Genomic DNA, 24,614 nt, shown 5'->3' on the forward strand with positions numbered 1-24,614 from the left:
CAGGCAGGAAACCCTATACCATTTCGGACAAATGGCTGTCCAGTCTCTTCTTAAAAACTTCCAGTGTTGGAGCATTCACTGCTTCTGGAGGCAGGTTGTTCCACTGGTTAATTGTTCTCACTGTCAGGAAGTTTCTCCTTAGTTCTAGGTTGCTTCTCTCCTTGATTAGTTTCCATCCGTTGCTTCTTGTCCTGCCTTCGGGCGCTTTGGAGAATAGCTTGACTCCCTCTTCTTTATGGCAGTCCCTGAGATATTGGAAGACTGCCATCATGTTCCCCCTCGTCCTTCTCTTCATTAAACTAGACATACCCAATTCCAGCAGCCGTTCCTTATATGCTTTAGCCTCCAGTCCCCTATTAAGAAAATTATTTTATATAATTACCTAATAAAATCCAACAGCTCTAAAGAGATAGAAAATCTGAGATGGACATTCGATTCTAATGGATAACTGATGCAACCAAAGATCTTTCCTGAAGAACAGGCTTTCTCCATCTCTACATATATCTGGAAGTTTTCTATATTTTTACTTTCTATCACAGCAAGTTGGCAGTTAAGACTTTCCACCATCTTCAATATAAAAGAAGAAAGAAGAAAAAAACACGGGTTAAAGATGCTTTGCTGGATCACCACCAAGCCCGTACGACAGCAGAAATGGTGCTGAAATGGTTACCTTAAAATGTTCGGAGTGCTGGAATTCCAGACTTACGTCTTTCAGAATGGAAGGGCTTTTATTGGCGAGAAATAAAAAAACCAGAAAACGGTCCTCTTCCCAGACCTTAGAAAAATATACAAGCAGGGATTCGTTGCCGCAGAGTTCTGAAATGTCTGAATGAGGATGCTGGCTTGCTTCTTCTGGCAGACGAGGAGTTAGTTGCGAAAGTCGCTTTTGAATTATAGTGGGAGAACTTGTGGAAGGATGAAAAACGTCCGTGTGACCGTGGGTAAATAAAGAAGATGGTGAAAACTGGTGATCCAGGGACTTCTCATTCAACCCGCCTTCCGGCAACGAATGGGAGCGATCGAGCACCGTTTTGCATTCAGGCATTTCAGCGGAATTTAGGGAAGCTTTCCTGAATTTGAGATGTCCATTGTTTAGAAAAAGGTCCTTCTTTCCAGTTGACGCTTCCGGAAACAGGGAAGTGGTAGTTGAGCTTTCCATAGGCGATGAGCTCTCATTAGGGAAGGCTTCGTTCATTTTCAATTTCCTTGTAAACTTCTGGGCTGTGGAGTCTGCCTTGCCCATCTTAAAAAGAAAGGAAAGAAAGTGAGGTAGGAAAGCAGGATTAAAATGAAAGCGGAAGTTGGAATGGACCATCTCAACCAAAGCAATAGGAGCTAAGAAGGGGAGGGGTGGGAGGGAATCCTAAAAATGTACCATGCATATGAAGCTTCAATTTAGAGCCAGTTTGGTCTAGCGCAGGGGTAGGCAACCTTGGCTCTTTTATGACTCGTGGACTTCAACTCCCAGAATTCCTGAGCCAGCCATGCTGAGGGGAAAGGGAGAGGTTTCCAAGCTGAGCCATGCTGGCTCAGGAATTCTGGGAGTTGAAGTCCATGAGTCATAAAAGAGCCAAAGTTGCCTACCCCTGGTCTAGTGGTTAAGGTGCCAGTCTAGAAAGTGAGAGACTGTGAGTTCCTGCCTTACCCATAAAAGCCAGCTGGGTTACGTTGAGCCAATCACCAGGAACTAAGAATTCTAGTCTTGCTTTAGCCACGAAAGCCAGCTGGGTGACTCTGGGCCAATCACCAGGAGAATGTGAGTTATAGTTTCCCCTTAGGCATTAAACCGGCTGGGCCAATCACTAGGAGTCTGGGATTTCTAGTCCCGCCTTAACATGAAAGCCAACTGGGTGACTTTGGGCCAATCCACTATGAGTCCGGGAGTTCTAGTCCCATCTTAGCCATGAAAGCCGGCTGGGTGACCTTGGGTCAATCACCAGGAGTCTGGGAGTTCTAGTCCCGCCTTACCCATGAAAGTTGGCTGGACAGTCCCTCTCTCTTAGCCCAGGTGTTATGGTTCCGGCTAATGAAACACTTCAAAGAACTTCCAGGCATTGATTTTCCTAAAAGTCTTTATTTATGTTACAAAATGTTGGCACGGGCATAACGAAGGTATGCCAAGATCTAAATTCTCTTCCCCTGAGCAATTAAATTATCAGCATGTTCTCTCCCTAAATTAGCTGTCATATATCACCTTATCCAATTAGTGTGAAGGTCAAAGGTTTCCTTCCTCTCTCTTTCCCGGGCTTTTCCCTCCACCCTCTTCTGTTCTGCATTAACTCTAAAAATACCAGACAGTTCTGCATATTGTCAAAGCAAGAATATACAGTATTTGCAGCGTTGACACCAGGGATGAAAATAGGACACAGCATCATTTATATTTATTTATAAACAAGTATTTGTTTATAAAAGTAATGAAGGCAGGATGAAAATGAATAAATAACAACAATTGAGCCATCCTACCAGATTGGTGCTGCTTTGTGACCCTAGCCCGACAAAGAGTGCTGAAGCCAGGCGCTGTTTCTCTTTGGTCCCTTCTGGGACCTCCGTCGTTTCTTCCTTAGGTTGCAGTGGGAAAGTGCCGGCCACCGTCTCTACTGATGGGCCGCCCCGAAGAGCAGCCTCGGTGGTTATCTCTTCTCGTTCTTCTGGGCTTTTCTTCTGGGGGAGGTAGCCTTCTTTGCTCCACAATTTCTTTACGCCCTCAAGCTTCAGACCGTTGTTCCTAAAGAGGTGATGGTGGTTAGAATCATAGAATTCTAGGGCTGGAAGAGACCTTGCAGGTCTTCTAGTTTAGAGGTCCCCAACCAGTCAGTCCTAGAGGAGATCAACCCTGACTGCTCTTTAGAAGGCCAGATCCTGAAGTTGAAACTCAAGCACTTTGGCCACCTAATGAGAAGGAAGGACTCGCTGGAGAAGAGCCTAATGCTGGGAAAGATGGAGGGCAAGAGAAGAAGGGCATGACAGAGAATGAGGTGGCTGGATGGAGTCACTGAAGCAGTAGGCATGAACTTAAATGGACTCCAGAAGATGGTAGAGGACAGGAAGGCCTGGAGGAACGTTGTCCATGGGGTCGCGATGGGTCGGACACAACTTCGCAACTAACAACAACAACTGTTTTGTTGGTCAAACAGTTGTGTAGCAAGGTATGAACAGAGAGCAGGCTGCGTTTTAGAAGTCCTTGCTGAAGAGACAAAGACACTTACTCTTTTTGTCCTGTCTCCACACTATTATCCGAGCCCAGAGAAAGTCCGGTTGGAGACTGCCTGCCAGTAATTCTGGATGCAGGGAAGCTCCGAGAAAGGGATTCCCCATAGGGTTCAAAGTTCAAAGCTGCAAAGAGAAATAACAATCATCAACTTCAAGGCCAGGGTACAGGGGATCCTTGCCTTACGGCCATTCATGTAGCAGCCGTTCGAAGTTACGACAACGCTGATAAAGCAACTTACAACTGGCCCACCTATTTGGAAACGTGTAGCATCCTGGCGGTGAAAAAAATTGCAAACTGGGGGTTTGGTAACCACCTTGCCTTCATGACTGTTACACCATCCTGGGATCACATGATCCCCATTTGCAACCTTCCCAGTGGTCTACCAACAAGCAAAATCGAGGAAGCCAGAAGGCAAAAATTGCACACACACAAAAAAAATGACAATAGCAATAGTAGTTAAGCTTATATACTGTCCCATAGCTCTTTGCAGCACTCTCTGGGTGGTTTACAATGTAGAAGCATTATCTGCATCTTGCCCCCAATAATCTAGGGTCCTCATTTGACCAATCTCGGAAGGAAGGAAGGAAGGCTAAGTCAATCTTGAACCCCGTCAGGATCGAACGCCAAGCTGTGGGAAGAGTTAGCCGGTGATACGGCATTCTGACCATTGCGCCACCAGGGCTCTGCTTTCCATCACAATCATGTGAAGTCTCGCCTCACTACTCTGGGAATTAATTCTCGACAACGACAAATAGGTCATACAATCAGGGATGGTCCCCTGAAGCCTTGCTTAATGACTGCACCGCTTAATGGCAAATTTTCCAGTCCTAACTGCGGTGGTGAGTCCAAGACTCCCCGTAATACAGATCACAAAAAGGACAGGCAGTTCCATGGATGACAGGAAGTTTTCGACAAGAATGTGGCACATTTAGCGGCCCTTCTAGACATTACAAGTAATTCTTGAAATGGGTGGTGTTTTGGTTCATGGCAAAACATGGATAATGTAAAGCTTTTACCCATCTCTAAATCTGATATGGATGTCAAGCCAGAACGTAGTATCTGCTGTGAAACTTGGGGAAAGTATTCAGTTAAGCCAGTGGTGGCAAACCTATGGCACGGGTGCCAGAGGCGGCACTCAGAGCTCTCTCTGTGGGCACGCGCACCGTCGCTCCAGTCCTAGGCCTCCAGCTGGGTTTTATAAAACCTTTTTGCTTGAGGCCTCCACTGCCTTGTACAAAAAAAAAAAGGGTTCAATCAATCAGTCAATTTCAACTTCTCGCGGGAAAAAAAAGATCTTGCAAAGTTGGAATTGATTGATCGAACTTTTTAGTCCCACCCAGTCTGCCGTTACCACCGCAGCCACGCCCACCCAATGGGCCACGCACACCCAATTGGCCACACACACCCGGCAACCACCGATGCATAAGTGGGTTTTGAGTTGCAGTTTGGGCACTCAGTCTCTAAAAGGTTCGCCATCACTGAGTTAAGCAATCAATCAACCAGAATACAGCTGAAAGGGACCTTGGAGGTCTTCTAGTCCAGCCCCCTGCTCAAGCAGGAGGACCTACACCATTTCAGACAAGTGTCCGTCCATTCTCTTCTTTAAAAACCTCCAGTGAGGAAGCACCCACAACTTCTGAAGGCAACTTCTGTTCCACTGCTTAATTGTTCCGTTAGGAAGCAATTAGGAATTAGTTAGGAAGCAATACATGATCTTCATTATTTTATTAGAAAGCAATCACCTTTTTCCTGGGACAGTTTTTCTTCCTGTCTTTGGTGATGAGGTTTGTATGGCAGCGCACCCCGGTCCAGTCCTTCAGCCACAAAGCCGTCTAAGAAAGACAATGAAGCATCCACCTATATTGAATCAGAGATGGGTCGAAGATGGTTATTCGGTTAAGACATGTTTAAAGGAAGCATCATTCTGGATTTTTTTTTTTTCCTCCAGCAGACTGACAGACATGCCAGATCCCTGTCGCTCGTTCACAACATGCAGCTCTGGCAGAATAAAGGTACACTGAGCCTCTTGCAAAGAAGCTAATTGGAATCAGATGTCCTCAGCAAGAACTGAACTAAGTGCATAAGCCTAGACATTAGGTTTTATTATTATGGAAAACAATAATAATGTCCAGAACAGTCTGCACTCTTCCAAGTAAAATGGCTCGTCTGGATCTTTTATTTATGAAGCAAATTTTAAAAACACAGCCCTCCTCTTTCATAAAGACGTCCTTAGTCCTCAAGAAATAAGCGGCAAGGATGCACATACAGGTTATCCTCGACTTACGACACAATAACTGAGCCCGACATTTCTGTCGTTAAGCGAGGCATTTGTTAAGTGAATTCTGCCCCATTTTGCGACCTTTCCTGCCTCCGTTGTTAAGTGAGTCGTTGTAGTTGATAAGTTAGTAACCCGATTGTTAAGTGAATCTGGCTTCCCCATTGACTTTGCTTGTTGGAAGGTCGCCAAAGAGGATCACGTGATCCCAGGACGCAGCAACCGTCATAAATACGAGCCAGTTGCCAAGCATCTGAATTTTGATCACATGATCATGGGGAGGCTGGAAAGGCGATAACTGTGAAAAATGGTCATAAGACACTTGTTCTACTGCTATTGCAACTTCGAACGGTCACTAAACAAACTGCTGTAAAACAAGGATTACCTGTATTGTCAACGTAATCAGACAATACTCTCAGAACTATTAGATTAGACTGCAAAATCAAAATTTATAGCCATGCCTACTAAGAAGCCTGACACAGCTGTCAATTCTTAAAAGTGGACAAAACAAGCAGAGAAAAGGACAAAGATGAGTAGAAATGAGAAAACCAAAGCTGTTATAAAACAATCCATCGGATAATAAATTAGTGGCTCAGAGTGCACATATCACGTTATTGAAAATATTATTTTTAAAGAAAATGTCTCATTAGATTAGATTAGCTAACCTTTGTTGTCATTTTTTTTTACTGTGGGCACAATGGCACGCATTAAGAATGAAATTTAGTTGCTTGCTCTCCAAGTGTACACATACATAACACACATTTAAACATACTCTACACAACATAGGTATGCTCTGTCTTTATTGTAAGGTTACAATTAACAGAGCCCTGCACATTTGAAAGGACATCTCTCCCCCCCCCTTGCATTTTAGTATAAGAAACGTAGGGGGGGGGTCCCTTCTGAGACTTTGCCACAGCCCAATAACAACTGTAGACTCAGTTGCCTTTTGTCTGACCACTGCTTCTTCTTCCTGCCCTAAAGTCATTCTCACGTACCATTGCACCTTGTAGTAACAAGGACTCACCACAACGTTCCTACAGCTCGCATCAAGTGGAAACAGTCTCTTCATCAGTTCCTTATTTTCGTAAAGGTATTTTAACTCGAACGCCTGCTGCCTCATGCTGGTATCCAAGGATGCGCTGAATTCCAAGAGGAATTTCTCCACCGTCTTTGAACCGGTTGCACGGGAAGCCGTTTTAGAAATTGCAGCCACGATCCAAGCTTTGGTTTCAGACGTGGCGTTGCTTTTAAGGATCCGATACAAACTTGCTAAAACAACTTCAGGATCCACGTTTTGCAGGAGGTAACTGTACTCTCCCAATACCTGTCAGGAAAAAAAAAAATATCACGATTAGTCAATGAATAGAAAGTCATTTTACAGCACAGATTGTAAATTCCAGTTTGGATTTTCTCTAGTTTAAGAAACTGTTAAACTGAATATAAGAGCAACGCTGACGACGTTCATTTGCTATCACACAAAATAGAAATATTCAGGGAGAATATATTTCTTAAAAAGTTGTTTAGCGAGACAGATATTTTAAAAAGGAAGGGACTTGAGACCTTTAAAGCCAAAATTTCAGTAATAATAAGGTTTTCATCTTCACTTGGTTCTCATTCCAACTCTTATCTTGTTGTCCCTTGTAATGAACTATTCTTTATACTGAATATTTATCCTCACACTTAAAAAAGAATGATCAAAGAATGAAAAAAGAGGAGCAAAATCAGAAGCCCCTTCCAAAAGTGTTTTTACCTTTTCCAATTTCTAATTTACCTTTTCCAATTTTTTGCAGTTAAAAAAATATTCACTTATTACTGCCAGATAATTAGCTTTGTTTGTATCTACTCAAAAGCGGACTTAATAAGATCTTAATTGAAAGTCATAAAAATAATGTTTTAAATTTGATGTTGAAAAGGAGGTTTTTTTTGTTGGAGTTATGTATATAGGCACATGAAAACAAGCAATGCATAGAATTGGGATTTTTGGAACCCAAACTTAATTTTTAGGTAGTACTTATATGAAGCAGTAATAATGATCTCATGACTAAAATTCCAACTGAATCACACGATGAAGAGAGTTATCCTTATGATGACTAATAATAATACTAAGTAATAATAATAATACATAATGATTCCTCCAAAATATTCTAAATCCATCTGGACTTGTGTACAGTTGCAATTCAGTCCTCCAAGGTTTAATTATCTGTCTAGATTTCACTAATGTTAAAATAGTCTCATCTTTGTTTTGCTTTTTTCCTTACCCAACTCATCACTTGAAGAAATTTCTGCGGATAAACTGCATGTTTGTCCTCTAGTAATGACAGGTAAGATTGGACGGCGTGAAACCGCAACTGAACGTCTTCCTTCTCATCTTCAAAGCCTAAGAAAAAGAGGCTTGTTTTTTTTAATTGATGGAAATAGCTATTCTTTTATTATTATTATTATTATTTAATAAGAGGATTGCGTTATTGTCACCCAGTTTGCTCACCTTCCGCAAGAAGTCTCAAGAAATTGTTCAGAACGTCGGGATGCATTTTATCTCCTCCCACAGAAAACACGGCATTCATCGTCCGGATGAACCATTCATTGTTTGGAGCATATGTGCCAGGGACATTAAGGAAAGGACACAAGGGTTCCATCAAGACAGCACTAAGTGTTCTCTTACAGAGTCCAAATAATAAATGTCTTTATTAAAGTTAACTTGCACGCAAAGAGGGGGAAGCATTTATAAAAGGGTTCAGGGACCTGAAATGATAGCAAGGCGTTCGTTCACACAAGTCTGTACCAATTACAAGCAGTCCTGGCTTAATGACTGTCCTGTTTAGCCACCGTTCAGTTACAACCACACTGAAAAAAGTAACTTTATGACAGGTTCTCCCACGTACAACCATCGCAATCTTCCTGCAGTCACCATTGCCATTTGCAAGCACCACAGCTGGCTTCTGAAAAGCAATGGAAAAGCCAGCAGTAAAATCACAAGTCACAGGATGTCTCGCTTAGTGGCAAAGTTGCCAGTCCCAGTTGTGCTTGTTCAGTAAGGACTACATATATTTGCTAGGATTTCCATGGTTTTCAGATGTCAGGAATGCAGATTCAAAGGCACGATCCAGATTGTGCAGCTCTGATGTAATGTGACTCAGTAGGAAGCAAACCAAAGCCTTTGAACTCTGGTGCTGGAGAAGACTCCTGTGAGTCCCCTGGACTGCAAGGCGATCAAACCAGTTGGTCCTAGAGGAGATCAACCCCGACTGCTCTTTAGAAGGCCAGATCCTGAAGTTGAAACTCAAGTACTTTGGCCACCTAATGAGAAGGAAGGATTCACTGGAGAAGAGTCTACGGCTGGGAAAGATGGAGGGCAAGAGAAGAAGGGGACGACAGAGAAGGAGGTGGCTGGATGGAGTCACTGAAGCAGTAGGCGTGAGCTTAAATGGACTCCAGAAGAGGGTAGAGGACAGGAAGGCCTGGAGGAACGTTGTCCATGGGGTCGCGATGGGTTGGACACGACTTTGCAACTAACAACAACAACAGGAAGCAAAAGTTTGATCTTGATAAAATCAACCTGGGTAACTTTAGGTGACTGCAAGGCAGATCCTTTAAAAAAAAATCTCAGTTTTAGATGCAATAAAATGGAACAACCCTCAAAATGATTATATCCACATCGACAATTAAAGTACGTGGAGAGATACAGAAGTTCACCTAACAGGAGCAGGCACACGCAGCAAAAAAAAAAGGATATTTTTCAGCTAACTCTGCTATTTTTCCAGCAATGTTGATGATGGTATATTCCTCTTTGCTTTGATTTATGTAGTCAAGCATCTTCTGTACAATGACAGTGACGTTTTGTTCATTGGTTATTTGGTACAGAAGTTCCAAGGTCTGAAGGAGACGGCAGAGTGGATAAAGGTTTAATAAATTTCACTCGAGTGAAACAGAAGGAAGATAAAACATAACGCTGCATTCGGTTTAGGGACCAATTAGTGCAATAATCGAAGAAATGCAATTACAGGTAGGCCTTATCTTACAACAGTTCATTTAGTGACCATTCTAAGTTACAACGGCACTGGAAAAAAATGACTTATGACTATTTTTTCACACTTACGACCATTACAGCAACCCAGTGGTCACGTGATCAAAATTCAGACGCCTGGCAACGGATTCATATTTATGAGGGTCGCTGGGTCCCTGGGTCATGTGATCAGCTTGTGCAACCTTCTGATCAGCAATCATGACAATAAAATGGGAAAAAACCCTCTTAACAAATGTCTCCTTTTAGCAAGAGACATTTTGGGCTTGATTGTGGTCGTTAATTGAGGACTGCCTGCATTTATTTATTATTATTAATAATAATAATAGTAAAGTTGGAAGGGACCTTGGAGGTCATCTAGTCCAACCCCCTGCTCAGGCAGGAAACCCTATACCATTTTGGACAAATGGCTGTCCAGTCTCTTCTTAAAAACTTCCAGTGTCGGAGCATTCACCGCTTCTGGAGGCAAGGAGTTCCACTGGAAGTTTCTCCTTAGTTCTAGGTTGCTTCTCTCCTTGATCAGTTTCCATCCGTTGCTTCTTGTCCTGCCTTCAGGCGCCTTGGAGAATAGCTTGACTCCCTCTTCTTTGGGGTAGCCCCTGAGATACTGGAACACTGCTATCATGTCCCCCCTCATCCTTCTCTTCATTAAACTATTCATTAAACTCTTCATTAAACTATTACTTTGCTAAGAGGGCCTAACTCCATTAACATGAAATGATAACTTGGTTGTTATTACCTCTCTTTTAATGATGGGATCAGGATGTTCCAGACACTCAATTACTGTGATCTGGTGCTGCAGTGCAAGGTTGGGATCCTGCTGGACGACATACGTTAAAGCCTTTAATCCTAGGGAGGGGGGGAAAAAAGACACTAGAACGTTAAAAAATGAAACTGTAGGCATTCAACATTTATTCCGTTAGAGGTGTGTGGGGGGGGGGAGGGGAAATGAGAGAACTCACCCAAATATTTCAAATTAATTTTAGGAGACAAGACAAATTTCCCAATGCATTTGGCGGCCTTCTCGAGCAGATCAGATTTGGGGTGAATGGTGTAAATGGTGTGGACACATTCAAACAGGATCGCTGCAGGAAAGACAAAGAGAATGCGGGAGATCCGACGCATTAAAAAAAATGCAGAAATATTCAAAAACAAATCCAAGCAGCTGACAAGAGGCAGGAAAGCATTCGTAGTGCATTAGAGCAGGGGTCCCCAATCTGTGGGTCACAGCACACTACCACTCCATGGCCTATTGGCAACCGGGCCGTGCGAGTAGATGGTTAGTCCACATGTGTGCGTACAGCCCCACTCACGCAAGTGTCATGGGGGGGTCGTGGCCCCGCTTGACAAGCGCGGCACAGGGGTCCACAGCCCCACTTGGGTGAGTGTCATGGGCGCTCGCGGCCCCATTTGGTGTGAATGTCGCGGGCACTCGCAGCCCCACGCAAGCAAACAATGGATGCTCGTGCGCACACGTGCACGCACGCTCCTGCCCCTCCCACAAAGCCACTCCCTCTTTCCCCCCTCGCCCAATATTGACAGAAAGGTTGGAGAACGCTGCATTAGAGCACATCTGTCACTATTCTATCAAGACCGGTGTCCGCCACTAGCAGGAATGTCTAGTACAGGCAGTCCTCAGCTTACAACCACAATTGCACCCAAAATATCTGTTGCTAAGCGTGACATTTGTTAAGTGAGTTTTGTCCCATTTTACTACCTTTCTTGCCACGGCTGTTAAGTGAATCCCTGCAGTCATTAAGCAAGTCACACGGTTGTTAAGTGGCTCTGGCTTCCCCCCTTGACTCGGCTTGTCATAAGGTCGCCAAAGGGGATCACAAGACCCCGGGACACTGCAACCGTCATAAATATGAGTCAGTTGCTGAGCCTCTGAATTTTGATCACGTGACCATGGGGAAGGAACGTTAAGTGTGAAAACCGGTCATGCTGTAAGTCACTTTTTTCAGCGCCGTTGTAACTTTGAACGGTCACTAAACAAATTGTTGTAAGCCAAGCACTACCTATACCTATAGTATACATTTTGTTCTTCTTATGTTAGACAATCTTACTTCACCTACCATAGGTAATGTTGTGATTGATTTCTGCTCTCCTTAAAGATTCATCCAAAACTTCATACATTAATTCACTGGTCCTGACACAGAAGGAAAAAAAATCACTTTTTTTTGTTTAAAAAAAAGGGAGACTTTAGGTCATTCCCTAGCCCTTTATCGGACTTAAACCGTTCAATAACTCTGAACAATTATTTAACATGCAAATGGTTCATACCTGCAAATAGCTGTATTGCAAATAATACTTTCCCCCCTCACTTTTCGTTATCGAAATTGTGAGAATTTTACCTCGGATCATCTTTTCCAAGTAGCCTTAATATTCTTAAAAGCTGGATTTGCAACCAAGGGGCTGGAGTGTTGTGATAGTTATAATCCGCGGGGAGCTTTCCTCCAACCACCTGCTTCAGAATTGTTACAAAGCTGCTTGTTAAATCCTTATATTCCGAGGAATCTTCCTAGACAAAAATACAACACGCACAATTAAGAATTGACAGTCAGGAATTCGTGGCATTTCATCGCCATTTTCCCTGTTCTTCTCATGTGAAAGCTAACGTCTTAACGATTTCTCACCCCGGAAGGCAACTGACAGTTAAAACACAAAACACAGAACAAACACATTGTGATCAGCAAGTACAAAATCTGCTTAAAACAATGCATATCTCTGTGTGCAGAAATGGACAGATTAACTATAGAGATTAAAGAGAAAAAAGAGTCGGTTTATTTTAAAACATGGGATAATTTTTACCAATGGTTAGTAAAACGAAATAGTGAGAAAGGATTATGATATTTAATGGCGTATATATTTTATTAAGATGAAGGATATGTATTGATTAATTGATATTGTTCATGACTATTGTTTTCTATATTTACTATAGCTACTCACTACTATATTAATTACTGTTATCAAACATATGTACCATATGGACAATAGTCTGTTTGCTAAAGTTTGAAAATGTTAATGGGGAGTAACCCCATTGTTGTTCCTATCCTTGTTCCAACCCTAATCCCAACCCTGTCCTCTACCCCGAACCCCAATTCTCATATTGACCCCACCCCCTCCCTAACCCTATAAAACTCAATAAAACTCTATATTAAAAAAAATGATGCATATCTCTAAGGGGGTCTTTTTAGAAGCACTGTCTAAATCAGTGGTATGAATTCTATACTGCCCTTAAGCGTCATCTAGAGAATCCACTCTTTAAAAGAAATAATGTCACTTTTAAAAAGGATTGAAATTTCACAGAGCTGTCGAACCTTACAAGAATTCAGTAGTGTTACATGAGATTTAATCAGATTTTAAGGATAAGATTGCGAGAATATTTTAAGACTCCAATTGTTTCTCTCTTGCCCACCATATCACAATTTTATTTGGGGGCACATGTTCTATTACAGCAAGCTCCTTTGTCATTAAAGAGAATATTGGACCTTGTCATATTACTTGATACTGAAATATAGCAAGTGCCCAAAACAATTACTGAACTGTACAGTTATGAGAAGAAACCATATAAAATATTGAATTAGCAGTGCGAAAAAGGACTGGAATCTCCAAGCTAAATGCCCAAATCCCCACAATCTGTTATTAGAAAATAATGATTGAAAAAAAAAGGTACTAAAAGCATTACAGACAAATATTATTTTCCAACCCTCCCTTTGTTCTACTCTGACTCACGTACAATATTTATAGGCATGTGAAATGTGTTTTGATTTCAATCCTCAATCAGTTCCCTTTCCTCTTAAAAACCGCACTCTAAATATTTATAGTTGACTCGCTGAGTCATTTATAGTACGGATGAAAGCCATTCTTGTTTACATTCGGTTAAACTTCTGTCGTGGAATATGTGCTGTCAAAACTGACAGCCTAAGGAAGCTTAAGAATCCCACCTTCACCATCTGCAGGTAGATGTGCAAAGACGCCGCCATGACACCCACATCTCTATCACACAACGCCCTCCGGAATTTGTCGTGAATGTGCTGGACTTGATTGGGTGCAATTAAGTAGAACTTGTAGAGGGCCTGGACGGCTTTTCTCCGAATAATTTCCCTAAAAAAAGAATCAGATTGAGTTGAGCTCAGCTCTTACCTGCAGGCTGGCTCTGATCTCTGTGTTTACAGAAGCCTGATCTCACAAACTTCATACATGCAGTCAGCTACCATCCTATGCTTGCTTGTGCTTTGCTGCGATGACAGACTGTCATAAATTGGGGCACAGGTCGGCAACCTGCGGCTCCCAGCCTCCTCTGCCATTTGCAGAGAGAGAGAGACAGAGACAGAGAGAGGCACTTGTACTTCTCTCTCTCTCTCTCTCTCTCTCTCTCTCTCTCTCTCTCTCTCTCTCTCTCTCTCTCTGTGTGTGTGAAAAAGAGAGTGGCCTCACCATGTTCGATGAGCCGACAAACTTACTGGGCGGGGCTCCTGCCTTGGCTGCATCTCTGCAGGAAACAGGAAGGGCAGGAGAGAGCTAGCTAGCCCAGCTATGCTGGCTCAGGAATTCTGGGAGTTGAAGTCCATGAGTCATAAAAGAGCCGAAGTTGCCTACCCCTGAGCTTGTTGGAGAACAGCTTGAAGCCAGGTTGCCAGGTGAGCAGAAGATCGGAGGGAGAGAGGGCGGGGGAGAGAAAGAGAGAGAGAGGAAGAGAAAGAGAGGGAGATGGAGGAGGGAGAGAGAGAGAGAGAGAGAGGAAAAAGAGAGAGAGAGAAAGAAAGAGAGTGGGGGAAAAGGATTGGCAGACCAAGGGCAGAAAGAGAGAGAGAGAGAGAGAGAGAGAGACAGACAGACAGACAGACAGACAGACAGACAGACAGACACAGAGAGAGACCCTTTTGACATCTAAAATGAAGATAACACTGCATATATCCTTTTTTACCTTTAAATATATATATATTAGGTAAAAAAGTATATATGCAGTGTTATCTTTTTAGATATCAAAGGGGTTTTGTGGCTCCCAGTGTTTTGTTTTCGGTGGAAAATGGGTCCAAGAGGCTCTTTGAGTGTTTTGGGTTGCCTACCCCTGAACTGGGGGGAGGGGGAATGAAGGGAGGAAGGTTGGGAAACGGAAGTAAATGCTGCATCTCTTCAAGACTCTGCCTCAAGGTCACCCAGCTGGAAGAAGAAGGGGGCTAAGCTGTGCTTGAACTGACCATTAGGAAAACATATTGCTGGAACTGGATTTGTTACACTGGGAGGGAGCAATGAAAAATAGTTATGGAAGGGAAGAGTAGAACTTAGGGATCTGGGCACACAATTTTCAGTTCTGGCTTTGCACTATCGCAATACACTTGATCTCTTATAAACTAGATCTTTCTCAACAAATGGAGCCAAGGCCTAGCACCGTGATGGCGAACCTTTTAGAGACCAAGTGCCCAAACTGCAACCCAAAACCCACTTATGCATCGTCGGATGCCGGGTGGGTGTGGCCCATTGGGTGGGTGTAGCCCATTGGGTGGGTGTGGCCCATTGGGTGGGCGTGGCTGCGGTGGTAATGGCAGACTGGTTGGGACTAAAAAGTTCAATCAATCAATTCCAACTTTGCAAGATTTTTTTTTCTACGCGAGAAGTTGAAATTGACTGATTGATTGAACTTTTTTTTTTTTTTGTACACGGTGGCAGAGGCCTAAAATGAAAAGGTTTTATAAAACCCAGCTGAAGGCCTAGGACTGGGGCGACGGCGTGCATGCCCACAGAGAGGGCTCTGAGTGCCGCCTCTGGCACCCGTGCCATAGGTTCGCCACCACTGGCCTAGCACGTACTTAGAATGCTGGAGTTTGTCTTCTACGAGCGGAAGGACAGCGGGAATCATTTCTTGCGGGAAAAGCTGGCTGGCCGCTGTGAGGGCCATGCACACCTCCATGAGATTCGTGCTCTGCAAATCCTGCCACGAAGAGGAGAAGGATTTTGTTAAATGGGTTGACTACAGACAGTCCTCGACTTACAGTCACCACTGAGCCCAACGTTTCTGTACCTCGGTGAGAGAGGTGTTAAGTGAGTTTTGCCCCATTTGAGGACCTTTCTTGCTACTTGGGAGCCACCAGTATTTGGGGGAAATCTTTTCACTTCTCTCCTCCAGGTGACTTGCTGACCACCACACCACCCCATCTCATGTCCTCCATTTTCATATCTCCCAACATTAATAACATTGCGCAACACTCAGTCATCCACTAAACCAGGGGTCTTCAAACTTGGCCCTTTTATGACTTGTGGACTTCAACTCCCAGAGTTCCTCAGCCAGGCACGTATTCTGGGAGTTGAAGTCCACAAGTAATAAAAGGGCCAAGTTTGAAGACCCCTTGACTTGTGGACTTCAACTCCCAGAATTCCTCAACCAGCATGCCTGGCTGAGGAATTCTGGGAGTTGAAGACCACAAGTCATAAAAGGGCCAAGTTTGAAGACCCCTGCATTTAAACCTCTCCACGCTTTCACTGGCTGGATAAATGTCAATCACCAGACATTAAGCAGGCAGATAAACAGACATTATCTTGTTATGGTAACTGTGCAGCCAGTTTATATGGGTTACTAACTTGGAAGAATGAAACTTGAGAAACAATCTAAATTAACTTGCAATGTTTGCAAGAAAATAGTGCAGTGATCAAAGAAAGTTTACATTCAAACCATGGCCTTCAGCAGATCCCACTACCAATGAAAGGGCAGACTTTAAAGGTATTGAGCACAATTTGTGTGTACATACGTGCCTGTTGACAAGCTCCTGTTGCTATGATTCACACAACTCATTAACCTGTAGTTAGGCAAAAAGGAACCCCAGCAGATCTTACAATATTCCTTCTTTCTCCTCCACAGGAAAACATTTAGCAAGCATTCGGCTTTCCCTTAAGCCTGGTTGATCAAGTCAGCTCAAGAAACTACGGTTTAAAGCATACTTTGCAAAACCATACCTTCACCACTGTATTCACCAGTAGAACCAGCAACTCATGGTTTTCATGCAGAAATAAAGAAATTGCCAAATAACCTAAAAAAAAGGTGGGGGGGAGAAATATTCTGCATTAAGACATCAAATAGTTTCCACCTCTCTATATTCTACAAGTTCAGATCAACCTATAGCAAGAATGACATACATCTCTCCAAGAAGCTCACTGGCTGAATACTGTAAAGCAGACATGTCAAACACAAGGGCTGGGGCCCGGATGCGGCCCGCGAAGTGGTTTCATGTAGCCCGCGGAGCCATCCTGGAAACAGTGAGGGAACGGCCCCCTCTGCCATGGCCCTGGCCCAGGCCAATCGGGAGCCAATGTACAATTTTGTGGTGGCCATCTATGCTGAAACGCATTCAGTCTTAGCTCCACAAGGCCGTCTGGAAACAGCGAGGAAGCAGCCCCTGCTGTGTCGGCCCCGCCCCCTAGGTGCATGCTGGGGAGGGGGTTACCCGTTGTGAGGAATGAAGAAATGGACCATGCCTTGGCGCTTGCCCCGGTCCCACCCTCTTCTGCCAGAGACCCTCAGATCTGTCCCACTCCTGCCCAGGCCCCCACAGGCACCCTTGACGCGAACGATGTAGAGCTGGCCACGCCCACCCAGTAGGCCACACCCACTCCATCCACGCCCACCCAGTAGGCCGCACCCGCCCTGGCCACACCCACATGCCCCCCCCCGGGCAACCACAATGCTGATGCGGCCCTCAATGAAATTGAGTTTGACACCCCTGTTGTAAAGGTTTGGGAGATACCACGCCAAAAGCCTGTTTTACCCACATAAAGAATACAAAGGCGTCATGATTTATGGACTTGAAGATGAAGAAACACATAATTAATGAAAATACCTACCAACTCTTTTCTCAAAAAGATTGCCTTGCTGTGCGAGCTTAATGGCATGGATGTATCCAAAAGAAGCTTCATAGCCCAGCATCTCACAATAGACCATCCTCACCATACATTCCTTCATCAATTTCTGAAGAGCAGAAAATAAAATGTCTTTAAAAACAATCTGGCATTGCTGTCTTTATTAGTTAATTTATATCTCACCTCAATCAAATCTTTATGACGGTCATAGACCAGCCTAAGGAGAGTGGGATATAAAAGAATCTAAAGGGTAAAAACATTAAATGGGGAAAAAATAAGGAATCTGATCTAGTAACTGTAAAGCTTACAGCAGCTTTACAACTATAGGCATCGGCTTGTAGAGAAAACAATAGCAATTATATTTTATTTTGTCTTTAAGACTTACCAGAGTTGTAGTTGGTGCGGAAACAGTGGCTTTTAAATTATTTAATTCCTGGTGGATAAGTTTTTCTTCTTCCTAGCAATGTATAAAATTGAAAACATTATTTAAAAAAAAGAACCCCTGAAAATGAGCTAAAGACTAAAACAGCACTTCGCATTTCGCGATTCTTACCTTATTTTCACTTTGCACATTCTGAGGTCTTAATAAGCAGTTAGAAAAGAAGACAATAACCTCCCTCTTTCACTCAGGGTGGGGAAGGAAAAATGGGGAAAACAAGGGGAGGGGGAGCAGATACAAGTACTCTACACCGTAAGGCATGGCTCCCCTAGCTATAGAGGAAGCAGAAGAAGGGGAACTCTGCATAAGCCCAGGGAACTCTTGGGCATGCCACTGAGCCTGGTGGGGCCTTGCAAAAGGAGAGAGAGAGAGAGAGAGAGAGAGAGAGAGAGAGAGAGAGAGAAGAGGGAGGGAGAGAGAGAGAGAGAAAAGAGGTCGGGAGGGAGAGAGAGAGAAAGAAAAGAGGAAGGGAGGGAGAGAAAGAAAAGAGGGAGGGAGAGAGGGAGAGAGAGAGAAAGAAAAAAAGGGAGAGGGAGGGAGAGAGAGAGAGAGAGAAAGAAAAGAGAGAAGGAGAGAAAGAAAAGAGGGAGGGAGAGAGAGAAAGAGGGAGGGGTAGGTAGATAGATAGATAGATAGATAGATAGATAGATAGATATAGATAGATAGAGAGCAAGCGAAAAGGGGGAGAGAGAGAAAGAGGGAGGGAGGGAGAGGGAGAGAAAGAAAGAAAAGGGAGAGAGAGAAAAAAAGAGGGAGGGAGAGAAAGAAAAGAGGGAGGGAGAGAGATAGAGAAAGAAAAGGGAGGGAGGGAGGGAGGGAGAGAGAGAGAGAAAAAAAAGGGAGGGAGGGAGAGGGAGAGAGAGAAAGAAAAGGGAGAGAGAGAGAAAAGAGGGAGAGAAAAAAAGAGGGAGGGAGAGAAAGAAAAGGGGGAGGGAGGGAGAAGCAGCCTCTGCGCGCTGACACTTCTGCCCTCCCCCCCAACGGGCGAGCGCGCACGAGCACGCGCACCGCCCCCTCCCGGGCTTCCTGATGGAACGCGCGCGCACGTGCCCCCCCTCCTTCCCCTACCGGGCGCTCCCGGGCGCCCCGAGGCCTACCTGCCTGCCTGCCTGCCTGCCCGCCCGCCCGCCGGCCCTCCCCGCCCCGCGCGCGGCCTTACATGCTTGGAGGCGAGCGCGGTGATGCTGCGGATCAGGCCGCCCAGGCGCGAGGTGGCGGCGCTCCGGCCGGGCCGCGCCGGGCCTCCTCCTCCTCCTCCGCCCAGCGCCGCCGCGGGCTCGCGCTGCTGGCCCAGCCAGCCGGGCAAGGCGCTCAGCGTCCGCTCCACCACGTCGCTCATGCCCGGACCGCCGCCTCGGCCGCCGCCGCCGCATCCCGGAAGAGCAGGCCCGACGCCGGCCTCGGCCCCCGGCCGCCGCCTCAGCGCTCATTTCCGGGCGGGCGAGGCCTGGCCCGGCGCGTCCCGCCTCCCATCGCTCTCTCCCGCCGAGGCGCATGGGACGGGTAGTCCCGCGGCGTTCGGCCGTCCCCAGGGGAAGCGCCTTAGGAGACGCGGCCCGCCGGGGGCTTCTGAAGCCCGGAAGGGAGGAGAGGGGCAGGGGTCTGGGGAACTACAAGTCCCATCGTCCTTCTCCAGTTGCCCGCTAAGAGCCTCTTCCTTCCTCCCCTCCCCTCCCTAGCTTTCTTCCTTCCTTCCCACTCTCTTTTTCTTTTCTTTCTTTCTTTCTTTCTTTCTTTCTTTCTTTCTTTTTCTGTCCTTTCTTTCCTTTCTTTTTCCTCCCTCCCTCCCACTCTCTTTTTCTTTTCTTTTCTTTCTTTCTTTCTTTCTTTCTTTCTTTCTTTTTCTTTCCTTCTTTCTTTCCTTTCTTTTTCCTCCCTCCCTCCCACTCTCTTTCTTTCCACCCTCCCTCCCTATTTCCTTCCTTCCTCTCACTCTTTCTCCTTCCTTCCTTCCATCTATCTATCCATCCACAGGTGCCTATCTCAGTTTTACCTGACTCTAGGCGCCTTACAATAAAAATGCAGAAGATATACTGTATCAAAAAAATAAAATACATGCCACTGCACAAGCAATCATCCCCAGCCAGGGGAAGGGCACTATCCAGGCCCAGGGCCTCAGCTACAATCCATCTTTATTCATTTATTTAAAGCATCGTCTTGTACACGACTTACCTTAGTAAGTATTTGACAATTGAAAGGTGGTGTGAAGTTAGAGACTTCACACCACCACACCACCATTTTATTAGATTTTCTGGTCAAGAAATGCTGAGACGCCTGATGATAGTTATTGTTATAGAAATGGTTAGTAGTTACTATTTGGTATAACTAAAAAGTTGATACTGTAACATCGTTATGTATCTTACTTCACTTTAAAAGGTTGCAAGTCACTGCTTTCTGTCTCTTTTTTATTCCCCTCTGTCTGCTTTCCCTTTTTTCCATTGTCTTTTTTGTATTTCATATTAAGAAAACAAAAACATTTTAATAAAAATATGTGATAAAAAAGAAGCCTGAAGATGGCACCAAAAGACAGCTTTCCAAAATAACTTTGGAGAGTTCAAAGCTTTTGGAACATCCTTAATCATGCAAAAAAAACAAAAAAAAACGGGTAATCATTTCATAGAAGTGGGAGATAATCTGTTTCCTTTTACAAGATAGTCTAAATCAGGGGTGTCTAAACTTTGGCAACTTTAAGACTTGTGGACTTCAACTCCCAGAATTTTTCCTGCTGGCTGGGGAAGTCTGGGAGTTGAAATCCACAGATCTTTAAAGTTGCCAAGGTTTGGACAGACTTGATCTAAATACAGAGTTCTAAGTTTCTACAGAAGCCTCTTATTTAGGACTTTAATCTTTAGCTAGAACAGTGGTGGCGAACCTATGGCACGGGTGCCAGAGGCAGCAGTCAGAGCCCTCTCTGTGGGCACGCACGCCCTCACCCCAGTCCTAGGCCAGTGGTTATGAACCTGTGGGTCGGGACCCCATTTGGGGTCGATCGACCATTTCACGGGGGTCGCCAAGCAAGGCTGTCCGCCATTTTTTTTGTCCGCCATTTGTTTTGTCCGCCATTTTTCCCCCTTTCCCGGCGGGTGCCTTACCTCCCTTGGGCTGGGCCAGCTGGTGGTCGGCCTGCTCCGTCTCTGCCGCTTGCCAGCTACGCCTCGGCCGGCGCAGGGGGCGGAACCACGCATGTGCGGCGCTCCCGGGCAGGGAAAGTCCTCGACTTACGACCGGTTGGGTAGTCCTCGACCTACAACTGGTTTAGTCCTCGACTTACGACCGGTTGGGGTCACGGCATTAAAAAGGTTGAGAACCACTGTCCTAGGCCTTCAGCTGGGTTTTATAAAACCTTTTCGCTTTAGGCCTCCGCCGCCATGTACCAAAAAAAAAAGGTTCCATCAGTCAATTTCAACTTCTCGCGGAAAAAAAAAAGATCTTGCAAAATTGGAATTGATTGAACTTTTTATTCCCACCCAGTCTGCCATTACCACCACAGCCACGCCCACCCAATTGGCCATGCCCACCCAATTGGCCACACCCAGCCAATGGGCCACACCCACCCGGCACCCGACGATGCATAAGTGGGTTTTGGGTTGCAGTTTGGGCACTCGGTCTCTAAAAGGTTCGCCATCACTGAGCTAGAAGTTCAAATGTATTGAGCTGGATTTTAACCACAGCTCCTTCACCAATTTATCCATGGTTGAAATCTATTACTGTCACCTCCTAAGTCACTGAACTATAATTCAAGGTGGCGAACATACCTAATACCCGTTCCTCCTCTTTTTCCCACCACAACATTACTGTGAGGTGGGTTTGATTGAGAGAGAGGGACTGGCCCAAAGTCACCCAGCTGGCTTTCATTCCCAAGTCAGGACAAGAACTCACTGTCTCCTGGTGATTGGTTCAAAGACATTCACTAGGCTTTCATGCCTAAGGCGGGACTAGAACTCACCATCTCCTAGTTTCTAGACCAGCATCTTAACCAATAGACCAGTGATGGCGAACCTTTTAGAGACCGAGTGCCCAAACTGCAACCCAAACCCACTTATGCATCATCGAGTGCCGGGTGGGTGTGGCCCATTGGGTGGGTGTGGCCCATTGGGTGGGCATGGCTGCAGTGGTAACGGCAGACTGGGTAGGACTAAAACGTTCAATCAATCAATTCCAACTTTACAAGACCTTTTCTTTTCCCGCGAGAAGTTGAAATTGACTGATTGAACCTTTTTTTTTTTTTGCACATGGCGGCGGAGGCCTAAAGCAAAAAGGTTTTATAAAACCCAGCTGAAGGCCTAGGACTGGAACGACGGCATGCGTGCCTACAGAGAGGGCTCTGAGTGCCGCCTCTGGCACCCGTGCCATAGGTTCGCCACCACTGCACTAGACTAAACTGGCTCTTTTTCTCATTTCCTAGTCTGGCGTACCAAGTGGGGCTGACGTCACGGGCGTCTACCTCTTTCACGCAGGACTATTCTGAGCATAATGTAATGAGCATAAGGCATAGGACAAGTCAACATTACTCTTGGCTTTAAATTATGCCTATCTTTGCCCAGAAAAACCTGTTTGCCCAACACTGTAATAGAAGCTTAAGTGCAGGAGTTTCCATTACTGTGATTCAGCATTACGGTGTGTGCGTTTGATGCTCTTTCCGCTACCATCTGGCCATTCTTTCCTTCCAGTGCCTTAAAATAAACAAACGTTAGCTGATGTATTCCAGAATATCCTTGATGTGTAGGTGTGTGATTTAATTTTCTCTTAACCTTCTGGGCCCTCCATTCTCTCCTCCTTTGAAATAAGAGTTTTGGTTTTCTGTTATTTTCCACAACATTTCCCAACACCGATTATTCAGTACTTTTCAAGAAATGACTAAAGCCAAAGAGCAGATAGATTAAGTGTTTCACTGACAGACACCATAGTGTAAGAACACCATGTTTCTACCCATAAAGTAGTTTCTGGGGTATCCACTCAATAGGGTTTTGCCTACAATTATTTTGTGTGCCTCTTTTGAAGTTGGCCCAGTGGAGCAGAGACCCCCAACCTTTTGGGCACCAGGGACCGGATCTGTAGAGAAAGATTTTTCCGCGGACCAGAGAGAGTGTGGTTTATGTGCTGCATGCATCCCATGGATGGGGCTTGGCTTGTTTGTGCGGCCCGGTTGCTGGCATGCTGTGGCCTGGTGCTGGTCCATGGACCAGGGGTTGGGTAACCCTGCTCTAGAGTGGGGATCCCTTACATTTGGCATTGATAGCATGTGTGAAAAGTCAGAAAAACATGGAAACTGATAATACAGATAGTCCTCGATTTATAACAATTCATTTAGTGACTGTTTGAAGTTACAGAAGTTACAGAAATGGCTGTCCAGTCTGTTATGTCTGAAATGGTATAGGGTTTCCTGCCTGAGCAGGGGGTTGGATTAGAAGACCTCCAAGGTCCCTTCCAACTTTATTATGGATCATCGCACAGTCAGCCAGATGTTCAGACTGGATTTGGCATTTTGTCTACCTATCGAGTCCTTACCAAGGACCTGGGATAGGCAGATGTGGATGTTTGATGGTATATTACAGATATCGTCGCAGGATGGAAGCAGATCCTAGTAAGGTCGCCTTTTGCAATTGACTAATGGCGAATTTGTCAATGCCAATGGTGTTCAAGTGGTGCTCCAGTTGTTTTGGGATTGTACCCAAGGCACCTATTACTATTGGTACTACCCTTGCTTGCTTTTGCCACAGTCTTTCTATTTCTATTTGTAGGTCTTTGTATTTTGTTATCTTCTCCAGTTCTTTCTCGTCTATTCTGCTGTCTCCAGGCACTGCCACGTCCACTATCCAGACTTTTTTGTCTTTCTTATCGACAATTGTTAAGACCAGTGCTTGTCTGCCTGAACAGGGGGTTGGACTAGACCTCCAAGGTCCCTTCCAACTTTGTTAGTAGTAGTAGTAGTAGTAGTAGTAATAGTAGTAGTAGTAGTAGTAGTAGTAGTAGTAGTAGTATATTAGCATTATTAGTATTATTAGTATTGCATGTCCGGGGGTCTGTGATTGCTTCTTGCAACCTTTTGACAAGCAAAGTCAAGTGGGGAGCTGGATTCACTTAGCAAACATGTTACTAACTTAACAACTACAGTGATCCACTTTAACAACTGTGGCAAGAAAGGTCGTAAAATGGGGCAAAATTCACTTAACAACTGTCTCTCTTAGCAACAGCAATTTGGGTCCCAGTCGTGGTCTTAAATTGAGAACTACCTGTAGTGTTTTGGAGACCAAGGACGAGACTTTTGAGCTAGCTCTGGGCCCCTGTGAAATTCCACGAGGCAAATTCTTAGCATGAATAGATTGCCTTTCCTGCCTAAACATAATATGTAATTTTGGATCGAAGCATTTCTGCGTGCATGCACGTTTATAAAAGTGCCATTTTGTGAGAAAGGAAGAAGTTTAAAAATAAAACGGTCACCATTGATTAACAATAGAAGGATTAGCCAAGCCCTGCAGGTAGGCACTAGATTCCAGGAGGCTTGGCTAGAAGACACACTTAACAAGACAAAAGGATGGCAGAGAGAAGTTCTGAACAATGTAACTGAGGGGGGGGGATGATGTATTCTGGCTAGGCGGATCGGACAGATTGTGCCCCCCGGAAGTCCTCTCAAATGGGACCAAGGGGAAGGGATGGGGGCGTCGCGATAGGAGTGTATATAATGATGTGAGTTTGAATATTTTGGTGTGGTCTCTGGGATTAGAACTTCCTGTTGAAGTCTCTCACCAGGATCCACCGCACTTTGCAAACTGCTTTTCTATTTTCTGCAGAATAAACTCTTTTTCTTACCAAT

At 44.8% G+C, this 24,614-nt stretch overlaps 1 protein-coding gene across 1 annotated transcript in view; it reads right to left on the minus strand.

Moving 5' to 3' along the window:
• The window catches only part of AP4E1 (adaptor related protein complex 4 subunit epsilon 1), a 22,343-nt gene extending 3,204 nt beyond the window's left edge, over positions 1 to 19,139 (minus strand). The window contains exons 1-19 of the mRNA XM_015817346.1: positions 18,960 to 19,139; positions 17,747 to 17,818; positions 17,347 to 17,470; positions 16,462 to 16,535; positions 15,321 to 15,442; positions 13,455 to 13,614; positions 11,862 to 12,028; positions 11,583 to 11,656; positions 10,470 to 10,592; positions 10,247 to 10,356; positions 9,220 to 9,359; positions 7,972 to 8,084; positions 7,745 to 7,863; positions 6,511 to 6,810; positions 4,954 to 5,068; positions 3,207 to 3,333; positions 2,464 to 2,725; positions 671 to 1,243; positions 383 to 567 (exon numbers count right to left, since the gene is read on the minus strand). Coding sequence (XP_015672832.1) covers positions 383 to 567; positions 671 to 1,243; positions 2,464 to 2,725; positions 3,207 to 3,333; positions 4,954 to 5,068; positions 6,511 to 6,810; positions 7,745 to 7,863; positions 7,972 to 8,084; positions 9,220 to 9,359; positions 10,247 to 10,356; positions 10,470 to 10,592; positions 11,583 to 11,656; positions 11,862 to 12,028; positions 13,455 to 13,614; positions 15,321 to 15,442; positions 16,462 to 16,535; positions 17,347 to 17,470; positions 17,747 to 17,818; positions 18,960 to 19,139 — 3,140 coding nt within the window. The remainder of the gene's footprint in view (positions 1 to 382; positions 568 to 670; positions 1,244 to 2,463; positions 2,726 to 3,206; positions 3,334 to 4,953; positions 5,069 to 6,510; positions 6,811 to 7,744; positions 7,864 to 7,971; positions 8,085 to 9,219; positions 9,360 to 10,246; positions 10,357 to 10,469; positions 10,593 to 11,582; positions 11,657 to 11,861; positions 12,029 to 13,454; positions 13,615 to 15,320; positions 15,443 to 16,461; positions 16,536 to 17,346; positions 17,471 to 17,746; positions 17,819 to 18,959) is intronic.
• Between the last annotated feature and the right edge of the window lie 5,475 nt (positions 19,140 to 24,614).

This window comes from Protobothrops mucrosquamatus, unplaced genomic scaffold (assembly GCF_001527695.2).
Source record: "Protobothrops mucrosquamatus isolate PMUCROS unplaced genomic scaffold, P.Mucros_1.0 scaffold_8, whole genome shotgun sequence".
In the NCBI taxonomy this organism is placed as follows: Eukaryota; Metazoa; Chordata; class Lepidosauria; order Squamata; family Viperidae; genus Protobothrops; species Protobothrops mucrosquamatus.